At 48.3% G+C, this 20,274-nt stretch overlaps 2 protein-coding genes across 2 annotated transcripts in view; both read left to right on the top strand.

Moving 5' to 3' along the window:
- Positions 1-4,295, top strand: part of zmp:0000000760 (collagen alpha-1(IX) chain) — a 30,617-nt gene extending 26,322 nt beyond the window's left edge. The window contains exons 26-27 of the mRNA XM_067237111.1: positions 3,551-3,628; positions 4,054-4,295. Coding sequence (XP_067093212.1) covers positions 3,551-3,628; positions 4,054-4,295 — 320 coding nt within the window. The remainder of the gene's footprint in view (positions 1-3,550; positions 3,629-4,053) is intronic.
- Positions 4,296-9,917: 5,622 nt separating this feature from the next.
- Positions 9,918-20,274, top strand: part of col21a1 (collagen, type XXI, alpha 1) — a 37,897-nt gene continuing 27,540 nt past the window's right edge. The window contains exons 1-5 of the mRNA XM_067237113.1: positions 9,918-10,024; positions 15,536-15,666; positions 15,897-16,457; positions 16,876-17,041; positions 19,416-19,644. Of these exons, the coding sequence (XP_067093214.1) occupies positions 15,567-15,666; positions 15,897-16,457; positions 16,876-17,041; positions 19,416-19,644 (1,056 nt within the window). The 5' untranslated portion in view covers positions 9,918-10,024; positions 15,536-15,566. The remainder of the gene's footprint in view (positions 10,025-15,535; positions 15,667-15,896; positions 16,458-16,875; positions 17,042-19,415; positions 19,645-20,274) is intronic.

Raw genomic sequence — 20,274 nt, 5'->3', positions numbered from 1 at the left:
GGTCATAGGGGACAGGGTCATAGAGGACTGGGTCATAGGGGACTGGGTCATAGAGGACTGGGCCATAGAGGACTGGGTCATAGGGGACAGGGTCATAGAGGACTGGGTCATAGGGGACAGGGTCATAGAGGACTGGGCCATAGAGGACTGGGTCATAGGGGACTGGGCCATAGAGGACTGGGTCATAGAGGACTGGGCCATAGAGGACTGGGCCATAGGTGACTGGGTCATAGGGGACTGGGCCATAGAGGACTGGGTCATAGGGGACTGGGTCATAGAGGACTGGGTCATAGGGGACTGGGTCATAGAGGACTGGGTCATAGGGGACTGGGTCATAGAGGACTGGGTCATAGAGGACTGGGTCATAGGGGACTGGGTCATAGAGGACTGGGCCATAGAGGACTGGGTCATAGGGGACTGGGTCATAGAGGACTGGGTCATAGGGGACTGGGTCATAGGGGACTGGGTCATAGAGGACTGGGTCATAGAGGACTGGGTCATAGGGGACTGGGTCATAGAGGACTGGGTCATAGGGGACTGGGTCATAGAGGACTGGGTCATAGAGGACTGGGTCATAGGGGACAGGGTCATAGAGGACTGGGTCATAGAGGACTGGGTCATAGGGGACTGGGTCATAGAGGACTGGGTCATAGGGGACTGGGTCATAGGGGACTGGGTCATAGGGGACTGGGCCATAGAGGACTGGGTCATAGGGGACTGGGTCATAGGGGACTGGGTCATAGAGGAGTGGGTCATAGAGGACTGGGCCATAGGTGACTGGGTCATAGGGGACTGGGCCATAGGGGACTGGGTCATAGAGGACTGGGTCATAGGGGACTGGGTCATAGGGGACTGGGTCATAGAGTACTGGGTCAGGTACGAAGACAGTGATGGTGTGATGAAGGTGGTGATGGGATGGATGTGATGTGATGGAGGGAGAGATGGAGGGATGGAGTTATGGAGAGATGGATGGATGGAGAGATGAAGGGATGGATGGAGAGATGGAGGGATGGAGTTATGGAGGGATGGAGAGATGGATGGATGGAAAGATGGAGAGATGGATGGATGGAGAGATGGATGGATGGAGGGATGGAGAGATGGATGGATGGAGGGATGGATGGAGGAGGAGCCTTGTACTTTTTTTCCTTCTTTTTTCTCTACTTCCTATCATTCACCACCTGCTCTCTCTCTATTTCTCTCTCTTTCTGTCTCTGATTCTCCCTCTCTCTCTGTTTCTCTGTCTCTCTCTCTCGGTCTCTCTCTCTCCCTCTCTCTCTTTCTTTGTCTCTCTCTCAATTAAATTTAAATTTTCAATTAAATTTAATATGCTTTATTGGCATGAGTGAATGTTGCCAAAGCAGTCCACAATGAAGGTACTACACGTGATTAAAAACATTTCATAGAACTTAATTATTATCATCAATCACAAGCAAACAGTTCTAATAATGCAATGTTACATAAGGTGGGCTGTTATAATAGTCTGTAAAAAAAAGAAGAAAATAATAATAATAAACAAAACAAAATGTTATAAAAATAAAAATCCATATACCTACACATACACACATACCGTACTTCTTCGAATAAACGCCGCCCTCGAATAAACGCTGTACCAAAAATGAACGTTGTGTAATAAACTGTGCAGAAAGTTATGTACAGAGCGCCGCACCAAAAAAATCTGAAAACGGTTATTTAATTGGTTAAATTCAACCACAGTATTTATTACACATGTACATAACTTTCTGCACAGCTTTCTGTTTGAAAGCTAACGTGTATGAACGTTTAGGCCTGCTGCTTCAGATTTCTACATAATGTAGAACACTCCTATTTGAGACAGTTGTACCAGAGCCTGTTTAAGGAGAGCCTGTCCACTCCCTATTGAGCCCCATTGTACCGAATTTGGTTGCAGTTCCACCAGAATTCCACTGGGGGTGATCGCGAGCGAGTGCATGTTGAATGGGAGTCTTTGGAGCTAAATGGCTAAATTTGTCTCTTTCGCCTGAAGGACTTATGTCCTTTCGATTTCTTACTGGATGAGTCGTTTTTGCCCATAACACGTTAGCATTCTGCTAATGAAGGCTGATTTGTTAGTGAAGGACTGACCAGAGATCCCGCTTGATGGCATCTGAAGCAGAATCAGAATGTCAGCGCATTAGCAACGTTAGCAACAACATTAGCAAGCCAGCTGTGCTCGGGAAGTTTCCCGAGAGTGGCAATTCTCCCCATAGATATATACACGTCTATGGTTCTCCCCATATTAGACATTCTCTGGTTGTACTACCAACGCACACCTAATTGATAGCCAATGAGAAAGGGAGTTGCCGCACTCATAGACAAACAAAGAATAGACAAGGAGGTCAGCGGTAGTAAATGAAACCTGCTTTTTTTAGCTGCATGATTCATTTGTCACAATCTCAGCAACGAAGTTGTCTATGGCTGCACTGCAGCTACAATTCACAAAATCTCTCTTACTAATTAAACGCCGCCCTCGAATAAACGCCGCCCTCGAATAAACGCAGCACCAAAAATGAACGTTATTTAATAAACGCCGCAGCGTTTATTCGAAGAAATACGGATACGGTATATAGCCTATATGTGTGGCGGCCTGCGGAAACCCGTTGGATGTCGCGGCCGATGATTGTTAGCCATAAAAGATCGAAAATAGTTTTCTGTCAAAATTTAGATTTTTTATGTTTTGTATAGTTAACACCCTAAACTTCATTGTCATGTACAAAAAGTATATGATTGTTACTTATGAAAAACAGTTAATTTCAACGGTTTTTGGACACGTCAGCTAGCAAGATTTTCAAGCCATGTCAAATCAAATGCTCAGTTTGCCTGCTCTTTTGAGTGCTGCAGCACCCCCAAACAACTGATCAATTAAGTCAGGCTGTTAAACTTAAAAATAACTTGCTGAGAAGTTATTAATGTAGCCTATACCTAAACTGACATTTACATTCACAACGTGATTAAGAACAATATTATTTACTTTCCATATTCGCCACATATTTAGAATGGAATCTTTGAATACAGTTTTCTCCATTATCTCTTTTTCTAAAGTTGTGATAAAGCTATCTAAGTGATTTAAACAGATTTGTATTCAGGAGAGTTTGCAGTTTCCAAATATCTATAATACACAGAAAGTCACATTTTCACAATGTGAAGGGTTTCCACAGGCCTCCACAGGCCTGTCTAAAATAAATCCCATTCAACATCCATGCAGGTGTACATCCATGCAGGTGTACAACATGTACATGCTGTACACACATATACATACACACTGTATTCAAATAGTTATTGGATGTTGGGATTAAAACAGATGAATTTTTTTACTGTAAACTTTGCATCATATCCTGTTCCTCTGGCTGTCCCCAACTTCATGGCAGATCCATTCACGCTGCTTCTAAAATAGAGGAGTTAGGCTTGTCTCCTAATAAATAAACCAGTCTCCCTTTATTTTTTTACACTTTCAAATTCCTTATATTGTGTCTCTCATTCCGTGTAGCAGGTGTGTGTTTTCATCTGTAATGATGTTACTGTCTGTGTCCACCAGGGGATGGCGGGGCGCAGGGAGACAAGGGCGCCAAAGGTCACGGCGTGCCTGGATACATGGGAGACCAGGGGCCGAAGGGTGAGCAAGGACACCCCTGCAGCTGGTAGCATGCTGCTACTACTACACCCAACATCTAGGACTCAGTCATCACTTAGTCATGTCTGGATGAACAGCTGGCTTGTCTGCAGCTAGTTTACAGAGGATCTGGGACCGGCAGATGGAAGGCTAGACTGGTCCGGTTCAGCAGTGACAGTATTGCTGTGTGTCCCAGACACTGGTGTTACAGAGCATGGCTGGGCAGAGGAGAGGAAGGGGTCCTGCCTCCTCCCAGCCAGAAGCCAGCCAGAGTTCACCCTGCACTGCTCTACTGACCAGGGCTACAGACACATCAATGGGGCTAATAATGAGTATCTCTTCACCTCTTCTCTCTGTTACTCTCTCCTCTCTCTCTCTACATCTCCCTCCCTCTCTCTCTCTATTTCTCTCCCTCTCTCCATCCCTAGGTCAGCGTGGTCGTCCAGGCAGGTCTTTCAATGGGCAGCCTGGTCGCCAAGGAGACAGGGGTCACGGGGGTCGTCCAGGTCTGAGAGGTCACCCTGGTCTGAGGGGAGTCCCGGGCATCTGTCTGACCTCTGGCTGCTCTCTGCTGGAAGCCACGGCCAACGGAGGGCCCCCCCAGAGCCTCCAGGTCCCCCAGACCCCCCAGATCCCACAGACCCCCCGGAGGTTGGGGCGACGCCCCTAGAGACACAGGAAACAGAAAGCAGGAAGCTGTGGATAACATCGGTCCTACTGATTGGATGTTAAACAAAAATGGGAGGGGTGGGGGGAGAAGTAGGGAGGGATAGTGGGAGAGGGAGGGAGGATCTGAAGAATAATGGTTTGTTGATAAATGTATGTATGTGGTCAGATCAAATGTTTCAATGTAAATATGCATTCAATGTCCATCCCTGAAACACTGACACCAAGGCAACGTTTGACCTGATTTTAAATGTTCAAATGTGTTCAGAAATGCTTGTTTTTGGCAAATAAATAACATTTCATATACCCATAGTATAATGTATAAAATTGACAATCTCTGTTTGACACATTTTATTTAAACTGATCTCATATGAGTCCTAGATGTCTTCGAATCTCACTGTTCTTTGTAATAAAAGTCCAGAAAAACAGGAATACTAACTTGTTTTACTCCAATGTGCATCACGGTTTCTCTCTGAGGGCTCCTGCTTGTCAGAGTCAGAGAAGCACCAGTTCAGTCCACACTGCACATCCAAGTAGAAATGAATTACAGTGAAACACCAATTGTCCAACTGTAAATATTTCACATACAAATATACAGTATATTTTAAGAGGTTTGAGACCTCAAGTTGCTTTCGTTTGGGATGTCAATATTTTACGGAACTCTCTTGTGAGATGACAGCTTGTACATTTCACAACTTCGACAGGAAACACAAACACACCAGGAGTTCTTACAAACCTTGAAAACGAATCATACCTCCCAAGAACCCAAGAACCAGGGAAACACACAAAGAGAACCTGTCTGGTTGACAAGGCAGCATGTTGTGTTCTGATGGCTTTACCTGATCCTGCTCTGGATGATGTGTGGACAGCTGATGACTCGGAGGACCTCGGGTGGTACCTTTGCATTCTATTTTTGGTGGTAGTTGTGGAGATGAAGATCTGAACAGAAGTTCCTCTGTTCCAGGTTCCACACAGATGTTCTGCTGGTTTCCTACATGTTACCTCTGAGGAGCTCTCCCCTCTTCTCCTTTCTTCCTCTCTTCCTGCTTCCTCCTTTCCTCTTCCCCTCCCTTCCCTCCCCTCCCCTCCTTTCCTTTCCTTTCCTTTCTTCTCTTCTCCTCTCCCATTGTACTCCCCTCCTCCCCTCCTCTCTTCTCTTCTCTTCTCCTCTCCCATTGTTCTCCCCTCCTCCCCTCCCCTCCTCTCCTCTCTTCTCCCCTCCTCTCCTTTTTCCTCCCCTCCTCTCCTCTCCTCTCTTCTCTTCTCTTCTCTTCTCCTCTCCTCTCCTCTCCTCTCCTCTCCTCTCCTCTCCTCACTTCTCCCATTGTTCTCCCCTCCTCCCCTCCCCTCTCCTCCTCTCCCCTCCTCTCCTCTCCCCTTCTCTCCTCTCCTCTCCTTTCCCCTCCTCTCTTCTCTTCTCCCCTCTCCTCCTCTCTTCTCCTCTCCTCTCCTCTCCCCTCCTCCCCTCCCCTCCCCTCCCCTCTCCTCCTCTCCCCTCCTCTCCTCTCCCCTTCTCTCCTCTCCTCTCCTTTCCCCTCCTCTCTTCTCTTCTCCCCTCTCCTCCTCTCCTCTCCTCTCTCCTCCTCTCCTCCCCTCCTCTCTCCTCCTCTCCTCTCCTCACTTCTCCCATTGTTCTCTCCTCATTGTTCACATCAACAGACGTTATTCTTGAATGATAAACCGATCTCACCCACCCAGCAGGGGAGAGTCCAGATAGCCTATACACTGATTCACATAGGGGATAGTTTGTTTTGACTACTGTCTGCTACCCACATGCCTATGTGATGTGGTGCAGCAGTGTACAGGACACTGAAGGGCCTGCCAGAAGGAATGTAGCTGTTGAACTGTGTTCTCCAAGAAATACTGTATGGGTCTGGACTGGCAGTGAAGGAAGGAAGAAGGATTGCTGTATTGTTTTGACATTTGCTGTGTAATGTTTATATTTAACATTTACATTTAAGCCATTCAGCAGACAAGCTATGTGCAAATATTCCATATAGGAAGTACAGGAAAAAATCAAGGATCAGAATTGCATAGGTCTGAAACAATATTTTGGTGGTCATAGTCAAAGAGTAGTCAGTAACCATATTTCAGCTATCAGCAGCTGTATATAATACAACAACAGTATCTTAACTACAGTGCAATCTCATCTACAGTAGACCAGCAAAATAAATTACATATCATGAGTGCAACCTCCAGCTCTCTGCAGTTTCTTGTCAGATAGTGGTACAACAGGATCTCAAGGACCACCTCCCCTGCTTGCTCAGAACTATCATGTTCCACACGTCTCGTTCAGTCTGGCTGCCTGACTAACTAGCATGGCTCCAACCCCTACCTACAACATCTCTCTCCACCCCTCCACCCCCTCCTCCTCTCCTTTCTCTACCTCCCCTCCACCCTCTCCTTCTCTCCTTCCTCATTCTCGCTACCTCCTCCCTCCTCCCATCCCTCTCTCTCTACCCCCCCCCCCCCTCTTCCAGAAGGAGCAGAGCCCCCCAGCCGCTGAGGGGGCCAGCTGGACGCTTGTTGCCCCGCCCCTGTGGGGTGACCCCGGGTGCTGTCAGGTTTTCCAGGTGCTCCTCTGTTCAGGCCCATCCATCACAGTGTACAGCTGCAACTGCCCATCCGTCAGGGGCCGGGAACTTGGGGTGCGGGGGGGCAGGCGGTGGGGGTGGGGGGGGTGGGGGGTGAGGGGGGGCAGGGCGGTGGGGGGGGGTGGGGTGAGGGGGGGCAGGGCGGTGGGGGGGGGTGAGGGGGGGCAGGGGCCGCCCTGCCAGACTGCTGTCAGCAGGAGGTCTGCACTTAGAATGCTTCTCACAAGTAATTGAGGTGCATTTGTTTTAGGCTGCTCAGTACCGATGAAAGCAGTAGAACAGTTGCAAAAATTGTATTTCTGAGGTAAATTAAAATCACCTCGAACTGTTTCGTATTGATCTACGTGTTTGAGCCGTGCTGGTAGAGGCTTAACCACTAGGGGGTGCTGTGTCTCACAGGACTCATACAGGAAGCAGGACATTCACCACCACTTCTCTCCTGTCTGTGCACCACCTCTGTGTGTGGGGGCTTGTGTGTGTGTGTATGTATATATATGTGTGCATGTATGTGTGAGTGAGCATGAGCGTGTATGTGTGTGAGTGTATGTGGGTGTGTACTGTATGTGTATACCTGTGTGTGGATGTGTGTGGATGTGTGTGCGTGACACAAACCTCCCTTCAGGATGAGGGTGATGAGAGGCAGGTGATGGAGACTGTGGAGAAGCCACATCCTGCATGTGTGTGCACATACGTGTAGGCATCACTTCCCCCCGCTCTAGCCCACCTGGGGTTCGTACCGAGGTCCTCTGACTCAGGCTTGCGGTAGCTGGCGTGTGTATGGTGAGACAGGACTTCAGGATGATGAATCTCCAACATCAGATGAGGCTGTGGAAGCCGGCCGAGACCAGCAGGTGAGCCACTACATTCTGGGTTACAGATCATGTCTTCACCACCATGCTAGCAGGTCTGGCCTGGCTGAGAAAGCGTTCTTCGCCTTAGTTATTAAACTTTTGTTTTCATTTTGAATGTACAAATGTTTAAGTTCACGCTAAGATGTAAAGTAAACTCAAACATAAACTAATATTATTTCAGGAAACTTGTGGTCCATCAATATGTAACATGCCATCAGTCTGCTACGAGGACAAGTAACTGATTCTGGTTCACCTGACAGCGAGCAAAGCATCTATGGACTGCATTTATTTATTTCTATCCCTGGGAAATTTATATCACTGGGAAATGTCTCAAACTAGAGCTAGCTACCCTTGAGGAAACGTAAATGAGCTATAAGTGACGGGCATACAGTCTTGAGCTATATGTGACGGGCAGACAGTCTTGAGCTACATGTGATGGGCAGACAGTCTTTCTTAAAGTTCAGAAAATAACTTTCTTTAAGATCTGGACAAAGTGGACTGAGTACAGTGAATCCATTAGGTCAGATTTTTGTTGAAAAATGGGATTGGTGACAATGTAATGTCATTCATGTAATAATTGATGACTTCATTACTACCCTTAGTTCTTACCTAAAGATGACCGTTGTAATATACTCAGAGAGCAAACTCATGCTCACTTGTAAGTAGTTTGGGAGTGTGTGAAAAAAGTGCAAGAAAACAGAAAATATTTGGAATGTAATGACTGTAATTGTAAGGTATCTGATTTAATTAGACCTTTGTCAATTCAAATTACGTGTTCCAAATGACTTGATAATTGAAGTCAATTTTCCAAATAAAAACTTTAAAAAAATGTGTCCATGTGTATCTCCAGGACATAGGTAGAGTAGTGCAGATCGCTCTGTTCCTCAACAGCCTACCTGCCCGCCTCACAGAGATCTAGCCCGCTAGCACTGTAGCACTGGTGCTAGCTAGCACAGCTAACACTGGAACTAGCTGGCACGGCTAACCATGGAGCTAGGTAGCACAGCTAACACTGGAACTAGCTAGCACGGCTAACACTGCAGCTAACTAGCACGGCTAACACTGGAGCTAGCTAGCACAGCTAACTCTGCAACCTCCCTCATTAGCTGATTCACACCAGCTTCCCGTCAAGTCCAGATATGAGACAAGCAGCCCTGCTAGTGTAGGTTTTCCCAAGATTTTCGACCTGGCTGGGAGCTGATGGCTTGCAGCTGTGCGAGGCGGAGTGCTGGGTCATGGAGGGTTTTAGCACCGTGTTCTCCAGTCAGCATGTGAAACCTGAGCTGAAGGGTTCACACCTGTGGAGAGGAGAGGCAGGTGGGAGGGCCAGGCCTGCGGTCATACACACACAGTCTCGCTGGGAACACAACCAGGGGGTCGGTTACTGAGATCTTAAAAGTAACAAAAAGTAATCAGGGTTATTAGATTTGCCTCACAGTTGGCACTTACAGGGATGATCTACTGATTTCATTGCAGTGGGTTGGGCAAATAGACTCCACCCAAGTATTTGATAGTATTTGCAAATATAATTTGATCCAGGCTGGACGAGGCCCAGGCCAGGGTTCCAGACTTCATGACTGGTCCCAACAGACCAGACGGACCCAGAGCCAGACCCACGGAGCGTCCGGGAGCCCAGGCTAAGGCTGGGAGGTCTGGGTGAGAGAAAACGTGCGGCCCTTATCAAGAACTGGTTCTGATTCCTGGAACTCTCCTTAAGATCCGTTTATACCCTGAAGAACCACCACAAACCCTCAGCCCTTGGAACGATCATGTCCTTGTTACTCTCATTTTCCCCCCGTGCTGACAGAATGGGGCTCTCTCTCTCTCTCTCTTTCTCTCTCTCATCTGTCTGCCTCTCTCTCCCTCTACCGCTCTCTCTTTCTCCCTCCGTGTCTCTCTTATCTGCTTCTCATTCCACCCCTAGTAATTGAGACTGGCTGCAGGCCAGTAGAAGTCTGGGAGTGAGAGAGAGAGAAAGAAGAGAGAGCAAACTGGAGAGAAAGAGAGAGTGAGAAAGAGAGCGCGTATGAGAGAGAGCGAGAGAGTGAAGGAGAGAGCGAGAGAGGGAGAGAGAGGAAGAGAGAGGAAGAGAGAGAGAGAGAGCGGGGGGGGACAGAGACCAAAAAAAAGGCATTGCTGGAAAGTGGATGGAGAGGGCAGGCTCTCACTCAGAGGAGCAGCGTTTGTGGAGCTGAAGTGTCCAGAGCTGATCACTGCAGCCATGGCCAGAGGACTCCTGTGAGACTGGACACACACTGACACGAGAGCGCCACACACTCTCTCCTCTGGTAAACTCACACTTTTGCTTGTAAGATAATTAGACCTAGAAGTTGAAGTCTGAGCTGTTAAGATAACATACTCTGAAGTCGTTCATTGTGCTTTTGGGATTCGCGTAAATAGTCTGATGTGTAAGGCTTGTATTTCAGGGTTTGCTGCAGATTTAATGATAGTACGGTAATGAACACATTGTTTACTGTGGGGAATTGTGTGTTTGATTATAATTGCACAGTGCAGAGAATGGTAGTGACCCAGAACAGATCGAAGATATGCGTTGTTAGTATTGTGTAACTGCAGGCCTGGTGGAAGTCATTGCCTTCTCTTTTGAGGTTTATTTACAATTCAGATTTGTTTCTGTGTAGTGTGCTGTTTCTCCGCCAGTGAGTGGGCTTCTAGATCAGTCCATGACAGCTGCACACTGAAGACATTAGGAACAGAGATAGGTCGTTTGTTTGTGCCACTGTCATATGCAAGGAATGAATGGAATTATTTAACTGAAGTTTGCTGGGCGCTTGACTCCTCGTAAAAAAAAAGAAGAGAAAAAAAGAGAGACAGAGAAAAGGAGAGCATTTTCCTCCCTCTGTGCTGGCGTTCCGGACGTGCGCAGAGACCAGGCGGCTTGCATGACTGGGAGCTTCTCATGCTGCTGGTGATGTGACAGCTTTATATGACACCAGGCACTGGGCACTCCTCAAGCTCAATATGCAGCTCTGATATTTATTACTAACATTTTGGCCGCAAGGAGGGCTGACACCCCTTGCTGGTGTGAGTGGTACGGTCCGCTCTGAGGATATGGGTTCATGGTTGTGATTATTTGAACTCATTTCAAGGGAGAGCTGATATAATGTTTTGGCTTTTCCCTTGGTGCCTGAGGAACTTGGCAGCAATTAATTTTCCCCTTATCTTGGCAAAGCTGTTGTACATGCTTAACAGCAGTTGTTGGTTTTGGGTTGGAATACGCTTTTTTATTGCCTTATTTAAAGCAATTATGTACCAAATTCGATGGCTGACATGTTTAGATGCAGTCAGTAAAGAGTGCAGGTGTTAATCTGGAAATGACTGTTCAAACTGATGCATTAAAACCGAATTAGACAGGTTTACAAACGACTCACTTGAAGTCTCAGTGGGAGAGACTAGGTGTAGGTTATTTGAAAAACTCCACACTTGAGTGTATACCTCCCTCAGTTGACATCTTCAGTCCGATCCAAAAGAGTTTAAGAGCTTATCTGGTGCAATGTGGGGATTCAACTGCTTTATCAGAGCTTCTTTGCCCTATAGCTCTCCTCCATAACGTCCCCCTCCCTTCCTCTATCCCTCCTCCATCCCTCCTTCCTTCTATCTCTCCTTCATCCCTCCCTCCCTTCCCCCCCCCCCCCCCCCCCCCCAACTGTATTAATCTCATTATACCCCCACATAAATCTCGAACCAGCAGATTTCAATGTCATGTTTCAGATACATATTCCAGCCCAGACCTTCTGCTGTCTGAATGTGTTTGCTGGTTGGGGAAGCAGAGGGCGGGGAGGTGATAAAGGTGATGTTTTAATACGCTGCATACCAGCCTTGTGGCCCAGCCTGCTGCAACGTCACCGACAACCAGGAGCAGGACCATAAAGTGTCGTCCTGGAACCCTAAAACGGCAGAGGTCAAGGACCAGGTCGTAGACCTGAGGAGCGGCTTGGACTTGCAGACGCAACGTCCAGACTCTCTGCTGGTCCCTGCTTCCTGCTCAGCGCTGGGCAACATCACCGGCTCAGAAAACCACAAGCGTTTAGCGTTTTTCTTGCGATTTCTTTTTTCGTCTTCTGACGAACGTCCTGGGCAGAGGTCGCCTCTCACATCCTCGTCATGACTACATGTGTTTGGTCAGAGTCCAGGCCTGCAATCTTACCATCTGACACTGGGAATGAATTCCATGTGGGCTGAGTATAGATGTCGAAATCTCCAGTTTGGTGGAAGTGGGGGGGGAGGTTCGGGGAGGTTGGGCGTGGGGGGGAGGTTCGTGGAGGTGGGCGTGGGGGGGAGGTTCGTGGAGGTGGGCGTGGTTGGGGGGGTGGGGGGGCGGACTCAGTGGAGGGGAAAGCCTGCAGACAGGGCTGTGTTTATGGTGCTGTTTCCAGCTGTCTAACCCAGAGTCCTGCACAATGAGCAGAGGAGGAAAAGGGGAAGTGACTAGAGTAGAGTAGAGAAGGGTAGGGCAAGGCCAGGCAAGGCAAGGCAGGGCAAGGCAGGGCAGAGTAGAGTACAGTAGAGAAGGGTAGGGAAGGGCAAGGCAGGGCAGGGCAGAGTAGAGAAGGGTAGGGAAGAGCAAGGCAGGGCAAGGCAGGGCAGAGTAGAGAAGGGTAGGGAAGGGCAAGGCAGAGTAGAGTAAAGTAGGGCAGGGCAGGGCAGGGCATGGCAGAGTAGGGCAGAGTAGGGCAGGGCAGGGCAGGGCAGAGTAGGGTAGGGTAGATAGAGCAGAGTAGACTAAAGTAGAGCAGGGTAGGGTAGGGTAGATAGAGTAGAGTAAAGTAGAGTAGAGTATAGTTGAGTAGGGTAGGCTAGGGTAGGTCAGGGTAGGTCAGGGTAGGTCAGGGTAGGGTAGGTCAGGGTAGGTCAGGGTAGGTCAGGGTAGGTCAGGGTAGGGTAGGTCAGGGTAGGTCAGGGTAGGTCAAGGTAGGTCAGGGTAAGTCAGGGTAGGTCAGGGTAGGTCAGGGTAGGTCAGGGAAGGGTAGGTCAGGGTAGGTGTAAGGATGGATCTTTGTCAGCAGGCAGGCCGGAAAGAGTCACGACATTTATAAAAAAGGGTTGACTCGGTTTATTAGCTCGACGTCGGATCATGCCACCAATCCACAACAGAGTGGCTAACATGAGTGAGAAACATCTCTTTTCAGAGAGCTTAAATACAGTAGTGGACATCAAACATAGCATGCACAGAATCGCTTCCTTAACGGGTCTTCAGTGGTCAGTGCAATGATACACTAGAACGTTCAACAGGTGAAGTGGTCGTTAATCACATAAGCCCCAGTTTGTACATGATTTGCCTTACTGTCTCCTAACTGTCTGGGCTGTGTGCTATATTCTGCTCAGAGGGGGGCCTCGCTGTATGACCTCTTGACCTCACAGAGACTCAAGCTTCTATGTACACAGAAAATCTGCATATCAGTAGGCTGGGGTAGGTCAGGATAGGACAGGGTAGGTCAGGGTAGGGTAGGTCAGGATAGGACAGGGTAGGCTAGGGTAGGCCAGGGTAGGTCAGGGTAGGGTAGGTCAGGGTAGGTCAGGGTAGGGTAGGTCAGGGTAGGTCAGGGTAGGTCAGGGTAGGGTAGGTCAGGGTAGGTCAGGGTAGGGTAGGTCAGGGTAGGTCAGGGTAGGGTAGGTCAGGGTAGGTCAGGGTAGGTCAGGGTAGGGTAGGTCAGGGTAGGTCAGGGTAGGGTAGGTCAGGGTAGGGTAGGGTAGGTCAGGGTAGGGTAGGGTAGGTCAGGGTAGGTCAGGGTAGGGTAGGGTAGGTCAGGGTAGGTCAGGGTAGGGTAGGTCAGGATAGGTCAGGGTAGGGTAGGTCAGGGTAGGGTAGGGTAGGTCAGGGTAGGTCAGGGTAGGGTAGGGTAGGTCAGGGTAGGGTAGGTCAGGGTAGGTCAGGGTAGGTCAGGATAGGTCAGGGTAGGCTAGGGTAGGCCAGGGTAGGTCAGGGTAGGGTAGGTCAGGGTAGGGTAGGTCAGGGTAGGTCAGGGTAGGGTAGGTCAGGGTAGGGTAGGTCAGGGTAGAGTAGGGTAGGTCAGGGTAGGTCAGGGTAGGTCAGGGTAGGGTAGGTCAGGGTAGGGTAGGTCAGGGTAAAGTAGGGTACGGAAGTAAAGAGTAAAGTAGGGGAAAGTAGAGCAGAGTATTTTAGAGTTGCATAGAAGAGAGATCACCTCACCTCACAAAAGAGGTGAGGTGCTAAGATTTAAAGACGAGAGGAATGGCCAGTAAATCAGAGAAGAGAGGAGAGCAGGGGAGAAGTGTGGAGAGGGGAGGAGAAAATGGTTGCTGGTGTTGACCATGACAGCTTGACGTGTCTCTCCAGAACCAGGTCTGAACCTCGGGGTCACAGAATGGAACAGGCCAGTCACATGAGGGTGACAGCACACAGTCTGGCTGTGACCCAGGCTGGACAGGGTCAGACTGTACACTCTGGTCCCTAGGCTTGTCTGATGGCTCTCACAAACTCACATGGTCTAACCTGGAGGTGACTGATGTTCCAGTTCTGCACTGACTAAACATTCTCCCTTCGTCATCCCTCCATCCTCCCTTCATTCTTTGTATCATGCCTTCCTCCCTCGATCAACCCACCATCTTCAATCATTCATCCACCCTCCCTTCATTCTTTTTATCATCTCCCCTCCATTCTCCCTCCATCCGCCCCTTCCTCCATCCTCCTCCATTCATCCGCCCCTCAATCCGCCCCTCCATCCGCCCCTTCATCCCTCCATTTCTTCCACCAAGGCCCTCTCTCCCTGGATCGGATCTGGTCCTCATTTACGACTGCTTCTTTTTTATAATGTCTGCAGTTTCTTACTTTGACTTGCTGGAAACTGCAATAAAATACACAGTTTCCTAGAGCGTCCAGGGGGAAGTGGGATCAAAAGGTCTGCTGAGTACATGGACACACACACACACACACACACACACATCCTCTCCTACACACACACACACACACACACATCCTCTCCTACACACACACACACACACACACACATCCTCTCCTACACACACACACACACACACTAGCAGCTTTCTCCAAACACAAACATGCACGCACACACAAACACTCCTACACACACACACACACACACATCCTCTCCTACACGCACACACAAACACTCCTAGCATGCAGAGGTCCTAAAGAAATGAGCAGCGGGAAAACCCTTTATCACAAGGTTATTACCATGCACAGTTTCTTTTCAAGGTTTCAATGCCACAAGTCATGTGTTAACCCATGTCTATCTCTAGTGAGCCTCACAGCTAGACTCTCTTTCTAACCTGCAGAAACTCCAAACCCAGGACTGTTGTACTTGTAGGTTACCGCTGCATGCAGTTGTGTTACATAAAGGATACACGCTCTTCAGTTGTGTTTACATTTACATTTAGTCATTTAGCAGACGCTCTTATCCAGAGCGACTTACAGTAAGTACAGGGACATTCCCCCGAGGCAAGTAGGGTGAAGTGCCTTGCCCAAGGACACAACGTCATTTTGCACGGCCGGGAATCGAACTCGCAACCTTCAGATTACTAGCCCGCTTCCCTCACCGCTCAGCCACCTGACTCCCCATGTTGTTATATAGTGTATAAATTGACATTCATGTGCAACATCATTATGTCAGTGCCACAGACATTGGGGTGCATTTGATTCATTCAGTTTCTAATACATTTTCAGTTTTAGGAACATTTGGGTTCCATTGATTTCATCTAACTGAACCGAATCAAGCTGGACCCGAGTTTTTGATGGTGTTTCCGACCTGTGTTGAGCCCAGATCTGCCATGTGTCCTGCTGTCGCCCCGTGTGCTAGGTGCTCAGGTGGAGCCTGCTTGGTCAGCACCATGGCCAGCAGGCCCAGGGGAATGGGCCGTGTCCTGCGCTGGCTGGGCTTCCTGTTGCTCCACATGGTCTGCACCGCACAGGACGAGGACATGAGACTCAGTAAGACCCTGCTTCCTGTTCCTCTTTCTTTCTTTCTCTCTCTGTCTCTCTCTCTCTCTCACTCTCTCTCTCTCTCTCTCTCTCTGTCTCTATCTAGCTATATATCTATCAACCTACCACCTACCACTTGCTTGCCTACCTACCTACATCTACAGTATGTATCTATGTATCTAATTACGTATGTGTCTATGTGTCTATCTGTCTGTCTGTCTGTCTGTCTGTGTATCAAGGTTGCAGAACTGCTGCCAGTGATCTGGTCTTCATCCTGGACGGCTCATGGAGTGTAGCTGACGTTAACTTTGAGCTTGTGAAGCGCTGGCTGGTGAACATCACCACCAGCTTCAACATTGGACAGAAGTTCACCCAGGTGGGGGTGGTCCAGTACAGCGATGACCCCATCCTCCACATCCCTCTGGGGAAGCACTTCTCCAGCAAGGACCTCATCAAGGCTATGGAGTCCATTGAGTACATGGGAGGCAACACCAGAACCGGAACAGCCATCAAGTTCGCCACAGACAAACTGTTCGGTCTGGCGGAGCGAGGGCCGAAGGGCCTGGCTCGGATCTCCGTGGTGCTCACCGACGGCAAGTCTCAGGATGAGGTTTTGGCGGCGGCGGAGGACGCCAGGAAGAAGGGAATTATCCTGTTTGCGATCGGCGTGGGCTCGGAGACGGAGGCGGCCGAGTTGAAGGCGATCGCCAACAAGCCGTCCTCCACCTACGTGTTCTCCGTGGAAGATTACAAGGCCATCTCCAAGATAGGCGAGGTCATACGACAGAAGCTGTGTGAAGGTTGGTGTGTTTGTCAGGAGGTCAGCGCTTGACTTGAAGAAGTTGTGTTGGTGGAGAAGGTTTTTCGCCCTGTCCTGTTGCCGTGACGCCACCTTCCAGACTTTGTCTTTCTTTCTCCTCCTCCCTGTCCCTCTCATGCTCTTTCTGCCCCACCCGGTCTCTTTCTCCATCTCTCCTTTCCTCCTCCTCTCCATCTCTCCTTTCTTCCTCCTCTCCATCTCTCCTTCCCTCCTCCTCTCCATCTCTCCTTTCCTCCTCCTCTCCATCTCTCCTTTCCTCCTCCTCTCCATCTCTCCTTCCCTCCTCCTCTCCATCTCTCCTTTCCTCCTCCTCTCCATCTCTCCTTTCCTCCTCCTCTCCATCTCTCCTTTCCTCTTCCTCTCCATCTCTCCTTTCCTCCTCCTCTCCTTCCCTGCAGAGACTGTGTGTCCGTCCAGAATCTCGGTGAATTCTCGTGACGAGAAAGGCTTTGACCTCCTGCTGCACCTGAACCTTTCCCAGAAGGCCAAGAAGACGCAGGGCTCCTACTACGGCACCCGAGCCTACCAGGTGACGCCTCGCGTGGACCTGAGTGAGAACACCAGGTACAGCCTCCGGGGCCCTCTGCCCTTCTCACACATCTCTCTGAAAGAGCAGATGATCTGTCCTAGCGTGGTGGAGTTTTGTTCAATCAATCAAACTCTCTTTGTTATGACCGCTGCGGTAACATAATTACAGAACAAGTACAAGACTGCATGAAAATAAATGAAACAATTGAACCTGCAGGTTAGGAATTTATTTGACGCCTTGTGGCAGTGAAAGCTATGCTGTACATCCAGAATACAGACTACACACTGCAGACAGTGTAATAGAGGCCATTACAACAGAACTGTATATGTGGGTTTTACACTGTTAGTAGTAGTAGCAGACTGGGTGCTCTTCTGGTAAAGTGAACCAACATGGACTGGGTGTAAACGTGAGATTCAACCAACTTATCATCATCATCATCATCATCACCATCATCATCATCATCATCATCACCATCATCTTCACCATCATCATCATCATCACCATCATCTTCACCATCATCATCATTATCATCATCATCACCATCATCTTCACCATCATCACCGTCATCACCATCATCACCATCATCTTCACCATCATCATTATCATCATCATCATCACCATCATCACCATCATCTTCATCATAACCATCATCACCATCACACCATCATCATCACCATCATCATCATCATCATCACCATTATCATCATAATCATCAACACCATCACCATTATCATCACCATTATCATCACCATCACCATCATCACCATCACCATCATGATCACCATCACCATTATCATCACCATCATCACCATCACCATCATCACCATCATCATCATCACCATCATCATCACCATCATCACCATCATCATCACCATCATCACCATCATCACCATCATGATCACCATCACCATTATCATCACCATTATCATCACCATCATCATCACCATCATGATCACCATCACCATTATCATTATCATTATCATTATCATCACCATCACCATCACCATCATCACTGTAGCGGGGTTTGCTCGTTTAAGATTAGCAATACTTAATTTAATAATAAAGCATGTAGTTCTTGGGGGCACCACCTCTTATTGTTAAAGGGATAGAGGAAACCTTATTGAATAATATTGAAATAATAGCCTTCGTAATAATCAATCTAATCTTAAGTAGTGAATTCTATGAAAGTAGAGCAGATCAGATAACGGGAGTGATACGTGAGGATTATACACAATGATTTATTTAGGAGAATGTAATTATAATGAACAAATACCAGGTAAGTTATGGGTTAGTCAGAGTAGTACAGTGGCTGTATGCAAATGAGGGCGAGCAACACAATGGCTGTGTAGAGCGCGTGTGAAGGGGGGAGGGAGAGAGAGAGAGGGGTAGAGAGGGACAGGTAGGCCTTTGGGGTAACAATGGACGAGCAAGGGTAACTGACTTAGCAAGGGTTAAGTTAGCTAAATTGTAAAATACAAACAAACATCAACAATTTAATCACAACATGCCAATATATCACAAGTAAGAAATATTGCAAATCGTAGTTACTTTTGTCGGTTTGAAGAAAGAGTCAAAGGTTCGTTATGTCCAACGAATAGAAAGCGGAATCTCTCGTCAAAGTTCCGGGCGCTCAGTGAATGTGCCGATTGAGAGGAATAGGTTAGAGAGTGACCGGTTCACCTCAGTTTTAATCCTACGAACAAGCGAGGGTGATTGTACGTTTGGGGGTTTTATAATCCAAAGAACAAGGGGGGGGGTCTCCGTGAAGGTGACCTCTTCCATTGGTCAGTTCCCCCCCACCTAGGCGTCGTCCTGATATCTGCCTAGGTGTGAAGTATCTGTACCTTTTGAGTTCTGTTATTTCAAACTGTCCATGGAATGCTTAAACTTCAGAATATAACAATACAACATTCATAAATGGTTTTGTTAGTATGGTACAATCATTTTGATATCAGGATTGGCTGACTTAACTATCCTTGAAGGGAAGTTATAATCAAACCTCAATTAAACAATGTTCTAAGTAAATGAGAAAAAACACACATTATAACACATCAACTACTGTCATTGAAATAGTGTCCATGAGCCATGTAGTCCTTGAGAATATGTTTGTAAATCCACATAAGAAAGTTCTTCCTTATAAATCCTTTGTCTGATACTGTGAGCCGTGTGGCCTCTGTTTCTGACCCCATGCTGGGCCAGAAGCTTTGAAGCTTCTGCTCTGGGAAAAGGACAAAGGGGGAAGACCCTCTCCTTGTCGGGGGTAGGAGAAGGTGTGAGATGGTACTGTGCTTTGTCTGTGGACTGTGCTACATCACCATCATCACCATTACCATCACCATCATCATCTTCACCATCACCCTGTGGACTGGCAGCGGCGTCTCTGACTGGTTGTTGTTTGTGACCCTGCAGGTCCTTGTTCCCAGACGGCCTGCCCCCCTCCTACGTGTTTGTGTCCACGCTGAAGTACCGGGGCTCGGTCACCATGGAGGAGTGGGACCTGTGGAGGATCCAGACCCTGGACGAGAAGCCCCAGATGGCCGTGACGCTCAGCGGCGTCCGGCGCACCGTCATGTTCACCACCACCAGCCGCCACCCCAGCGGCATCCAGACCGTGGTGTTCCAGAAGCAGCCGGCCAAGGTGGGATCCCACGGGGGGGGGACACCGAGCATGCACATTCCTTACACGTGTGCTCCTCTCCAGTGTCTCCAGTGTAACAGAGAGATAGAAGATGATCTCGCCGTTATTTATTCATGAAAGCAGACTTTCATCGAAAGTCACTGGCTTTCCTTACCAAGCCTTGAGGAAAAAGTCCCACGATTGTGTACGCGTGCTTGTGCGAGAAAGGGAAACTGTGCTCGTGTGTTGGTGTGTGTGTGGTGTGTGTGTCTGTGAGGGTTGATGAAAGGCTGAAGCGACATGGCAGCTCAAGACATTTTGTTTCAAAGGGATAGGGTGATCGAGAAACCCACTGCCTAAAGTAACAGAGGACTCTCGTCCGGACAGTTTGAGATGAACCCAATATTTCCTACTGGCCATGTGCTAGGACGGTTTTACTATGGCTGCCTAACATGCCTGAACTAACTGTCCTGGATTCCTTACATTCTCTTGACCATATGGATTAGCAATTGAATGAAAAAGAAAGAAACGGAGTAAAAAGCTGATGTACTGGACAAGAGGGCCTTTTTGGGATGGAAACTATTTGTGGTTCCAAAACCTTCTCTCTATAAAGGGTTCTCTCTTTACTGTCTAATCTCCAATGTTGCATAA

The sequence above is a fragment of the Osmerus mordax genome, chromosome 5 (assembly GCF_038355195.1).
Source record: "Osmerus mordax isolate fOsmMor3 chromosome 5, fOsmMor3.pri, whole genome shotgun sequence".
NCBI classification, from domain to species: domain Eukaryota; kingdom Metazoa; phylum Chordata; class Actinopteri; order Osmeriformes; family Osmeridae; genus Osmerus; species Osmerus mordax.
The sequence above is the reverse complement of the archived record's forward strand: the minus strand, read 5'-3'. Positions and strand labels throughout refer to the sequence as shown.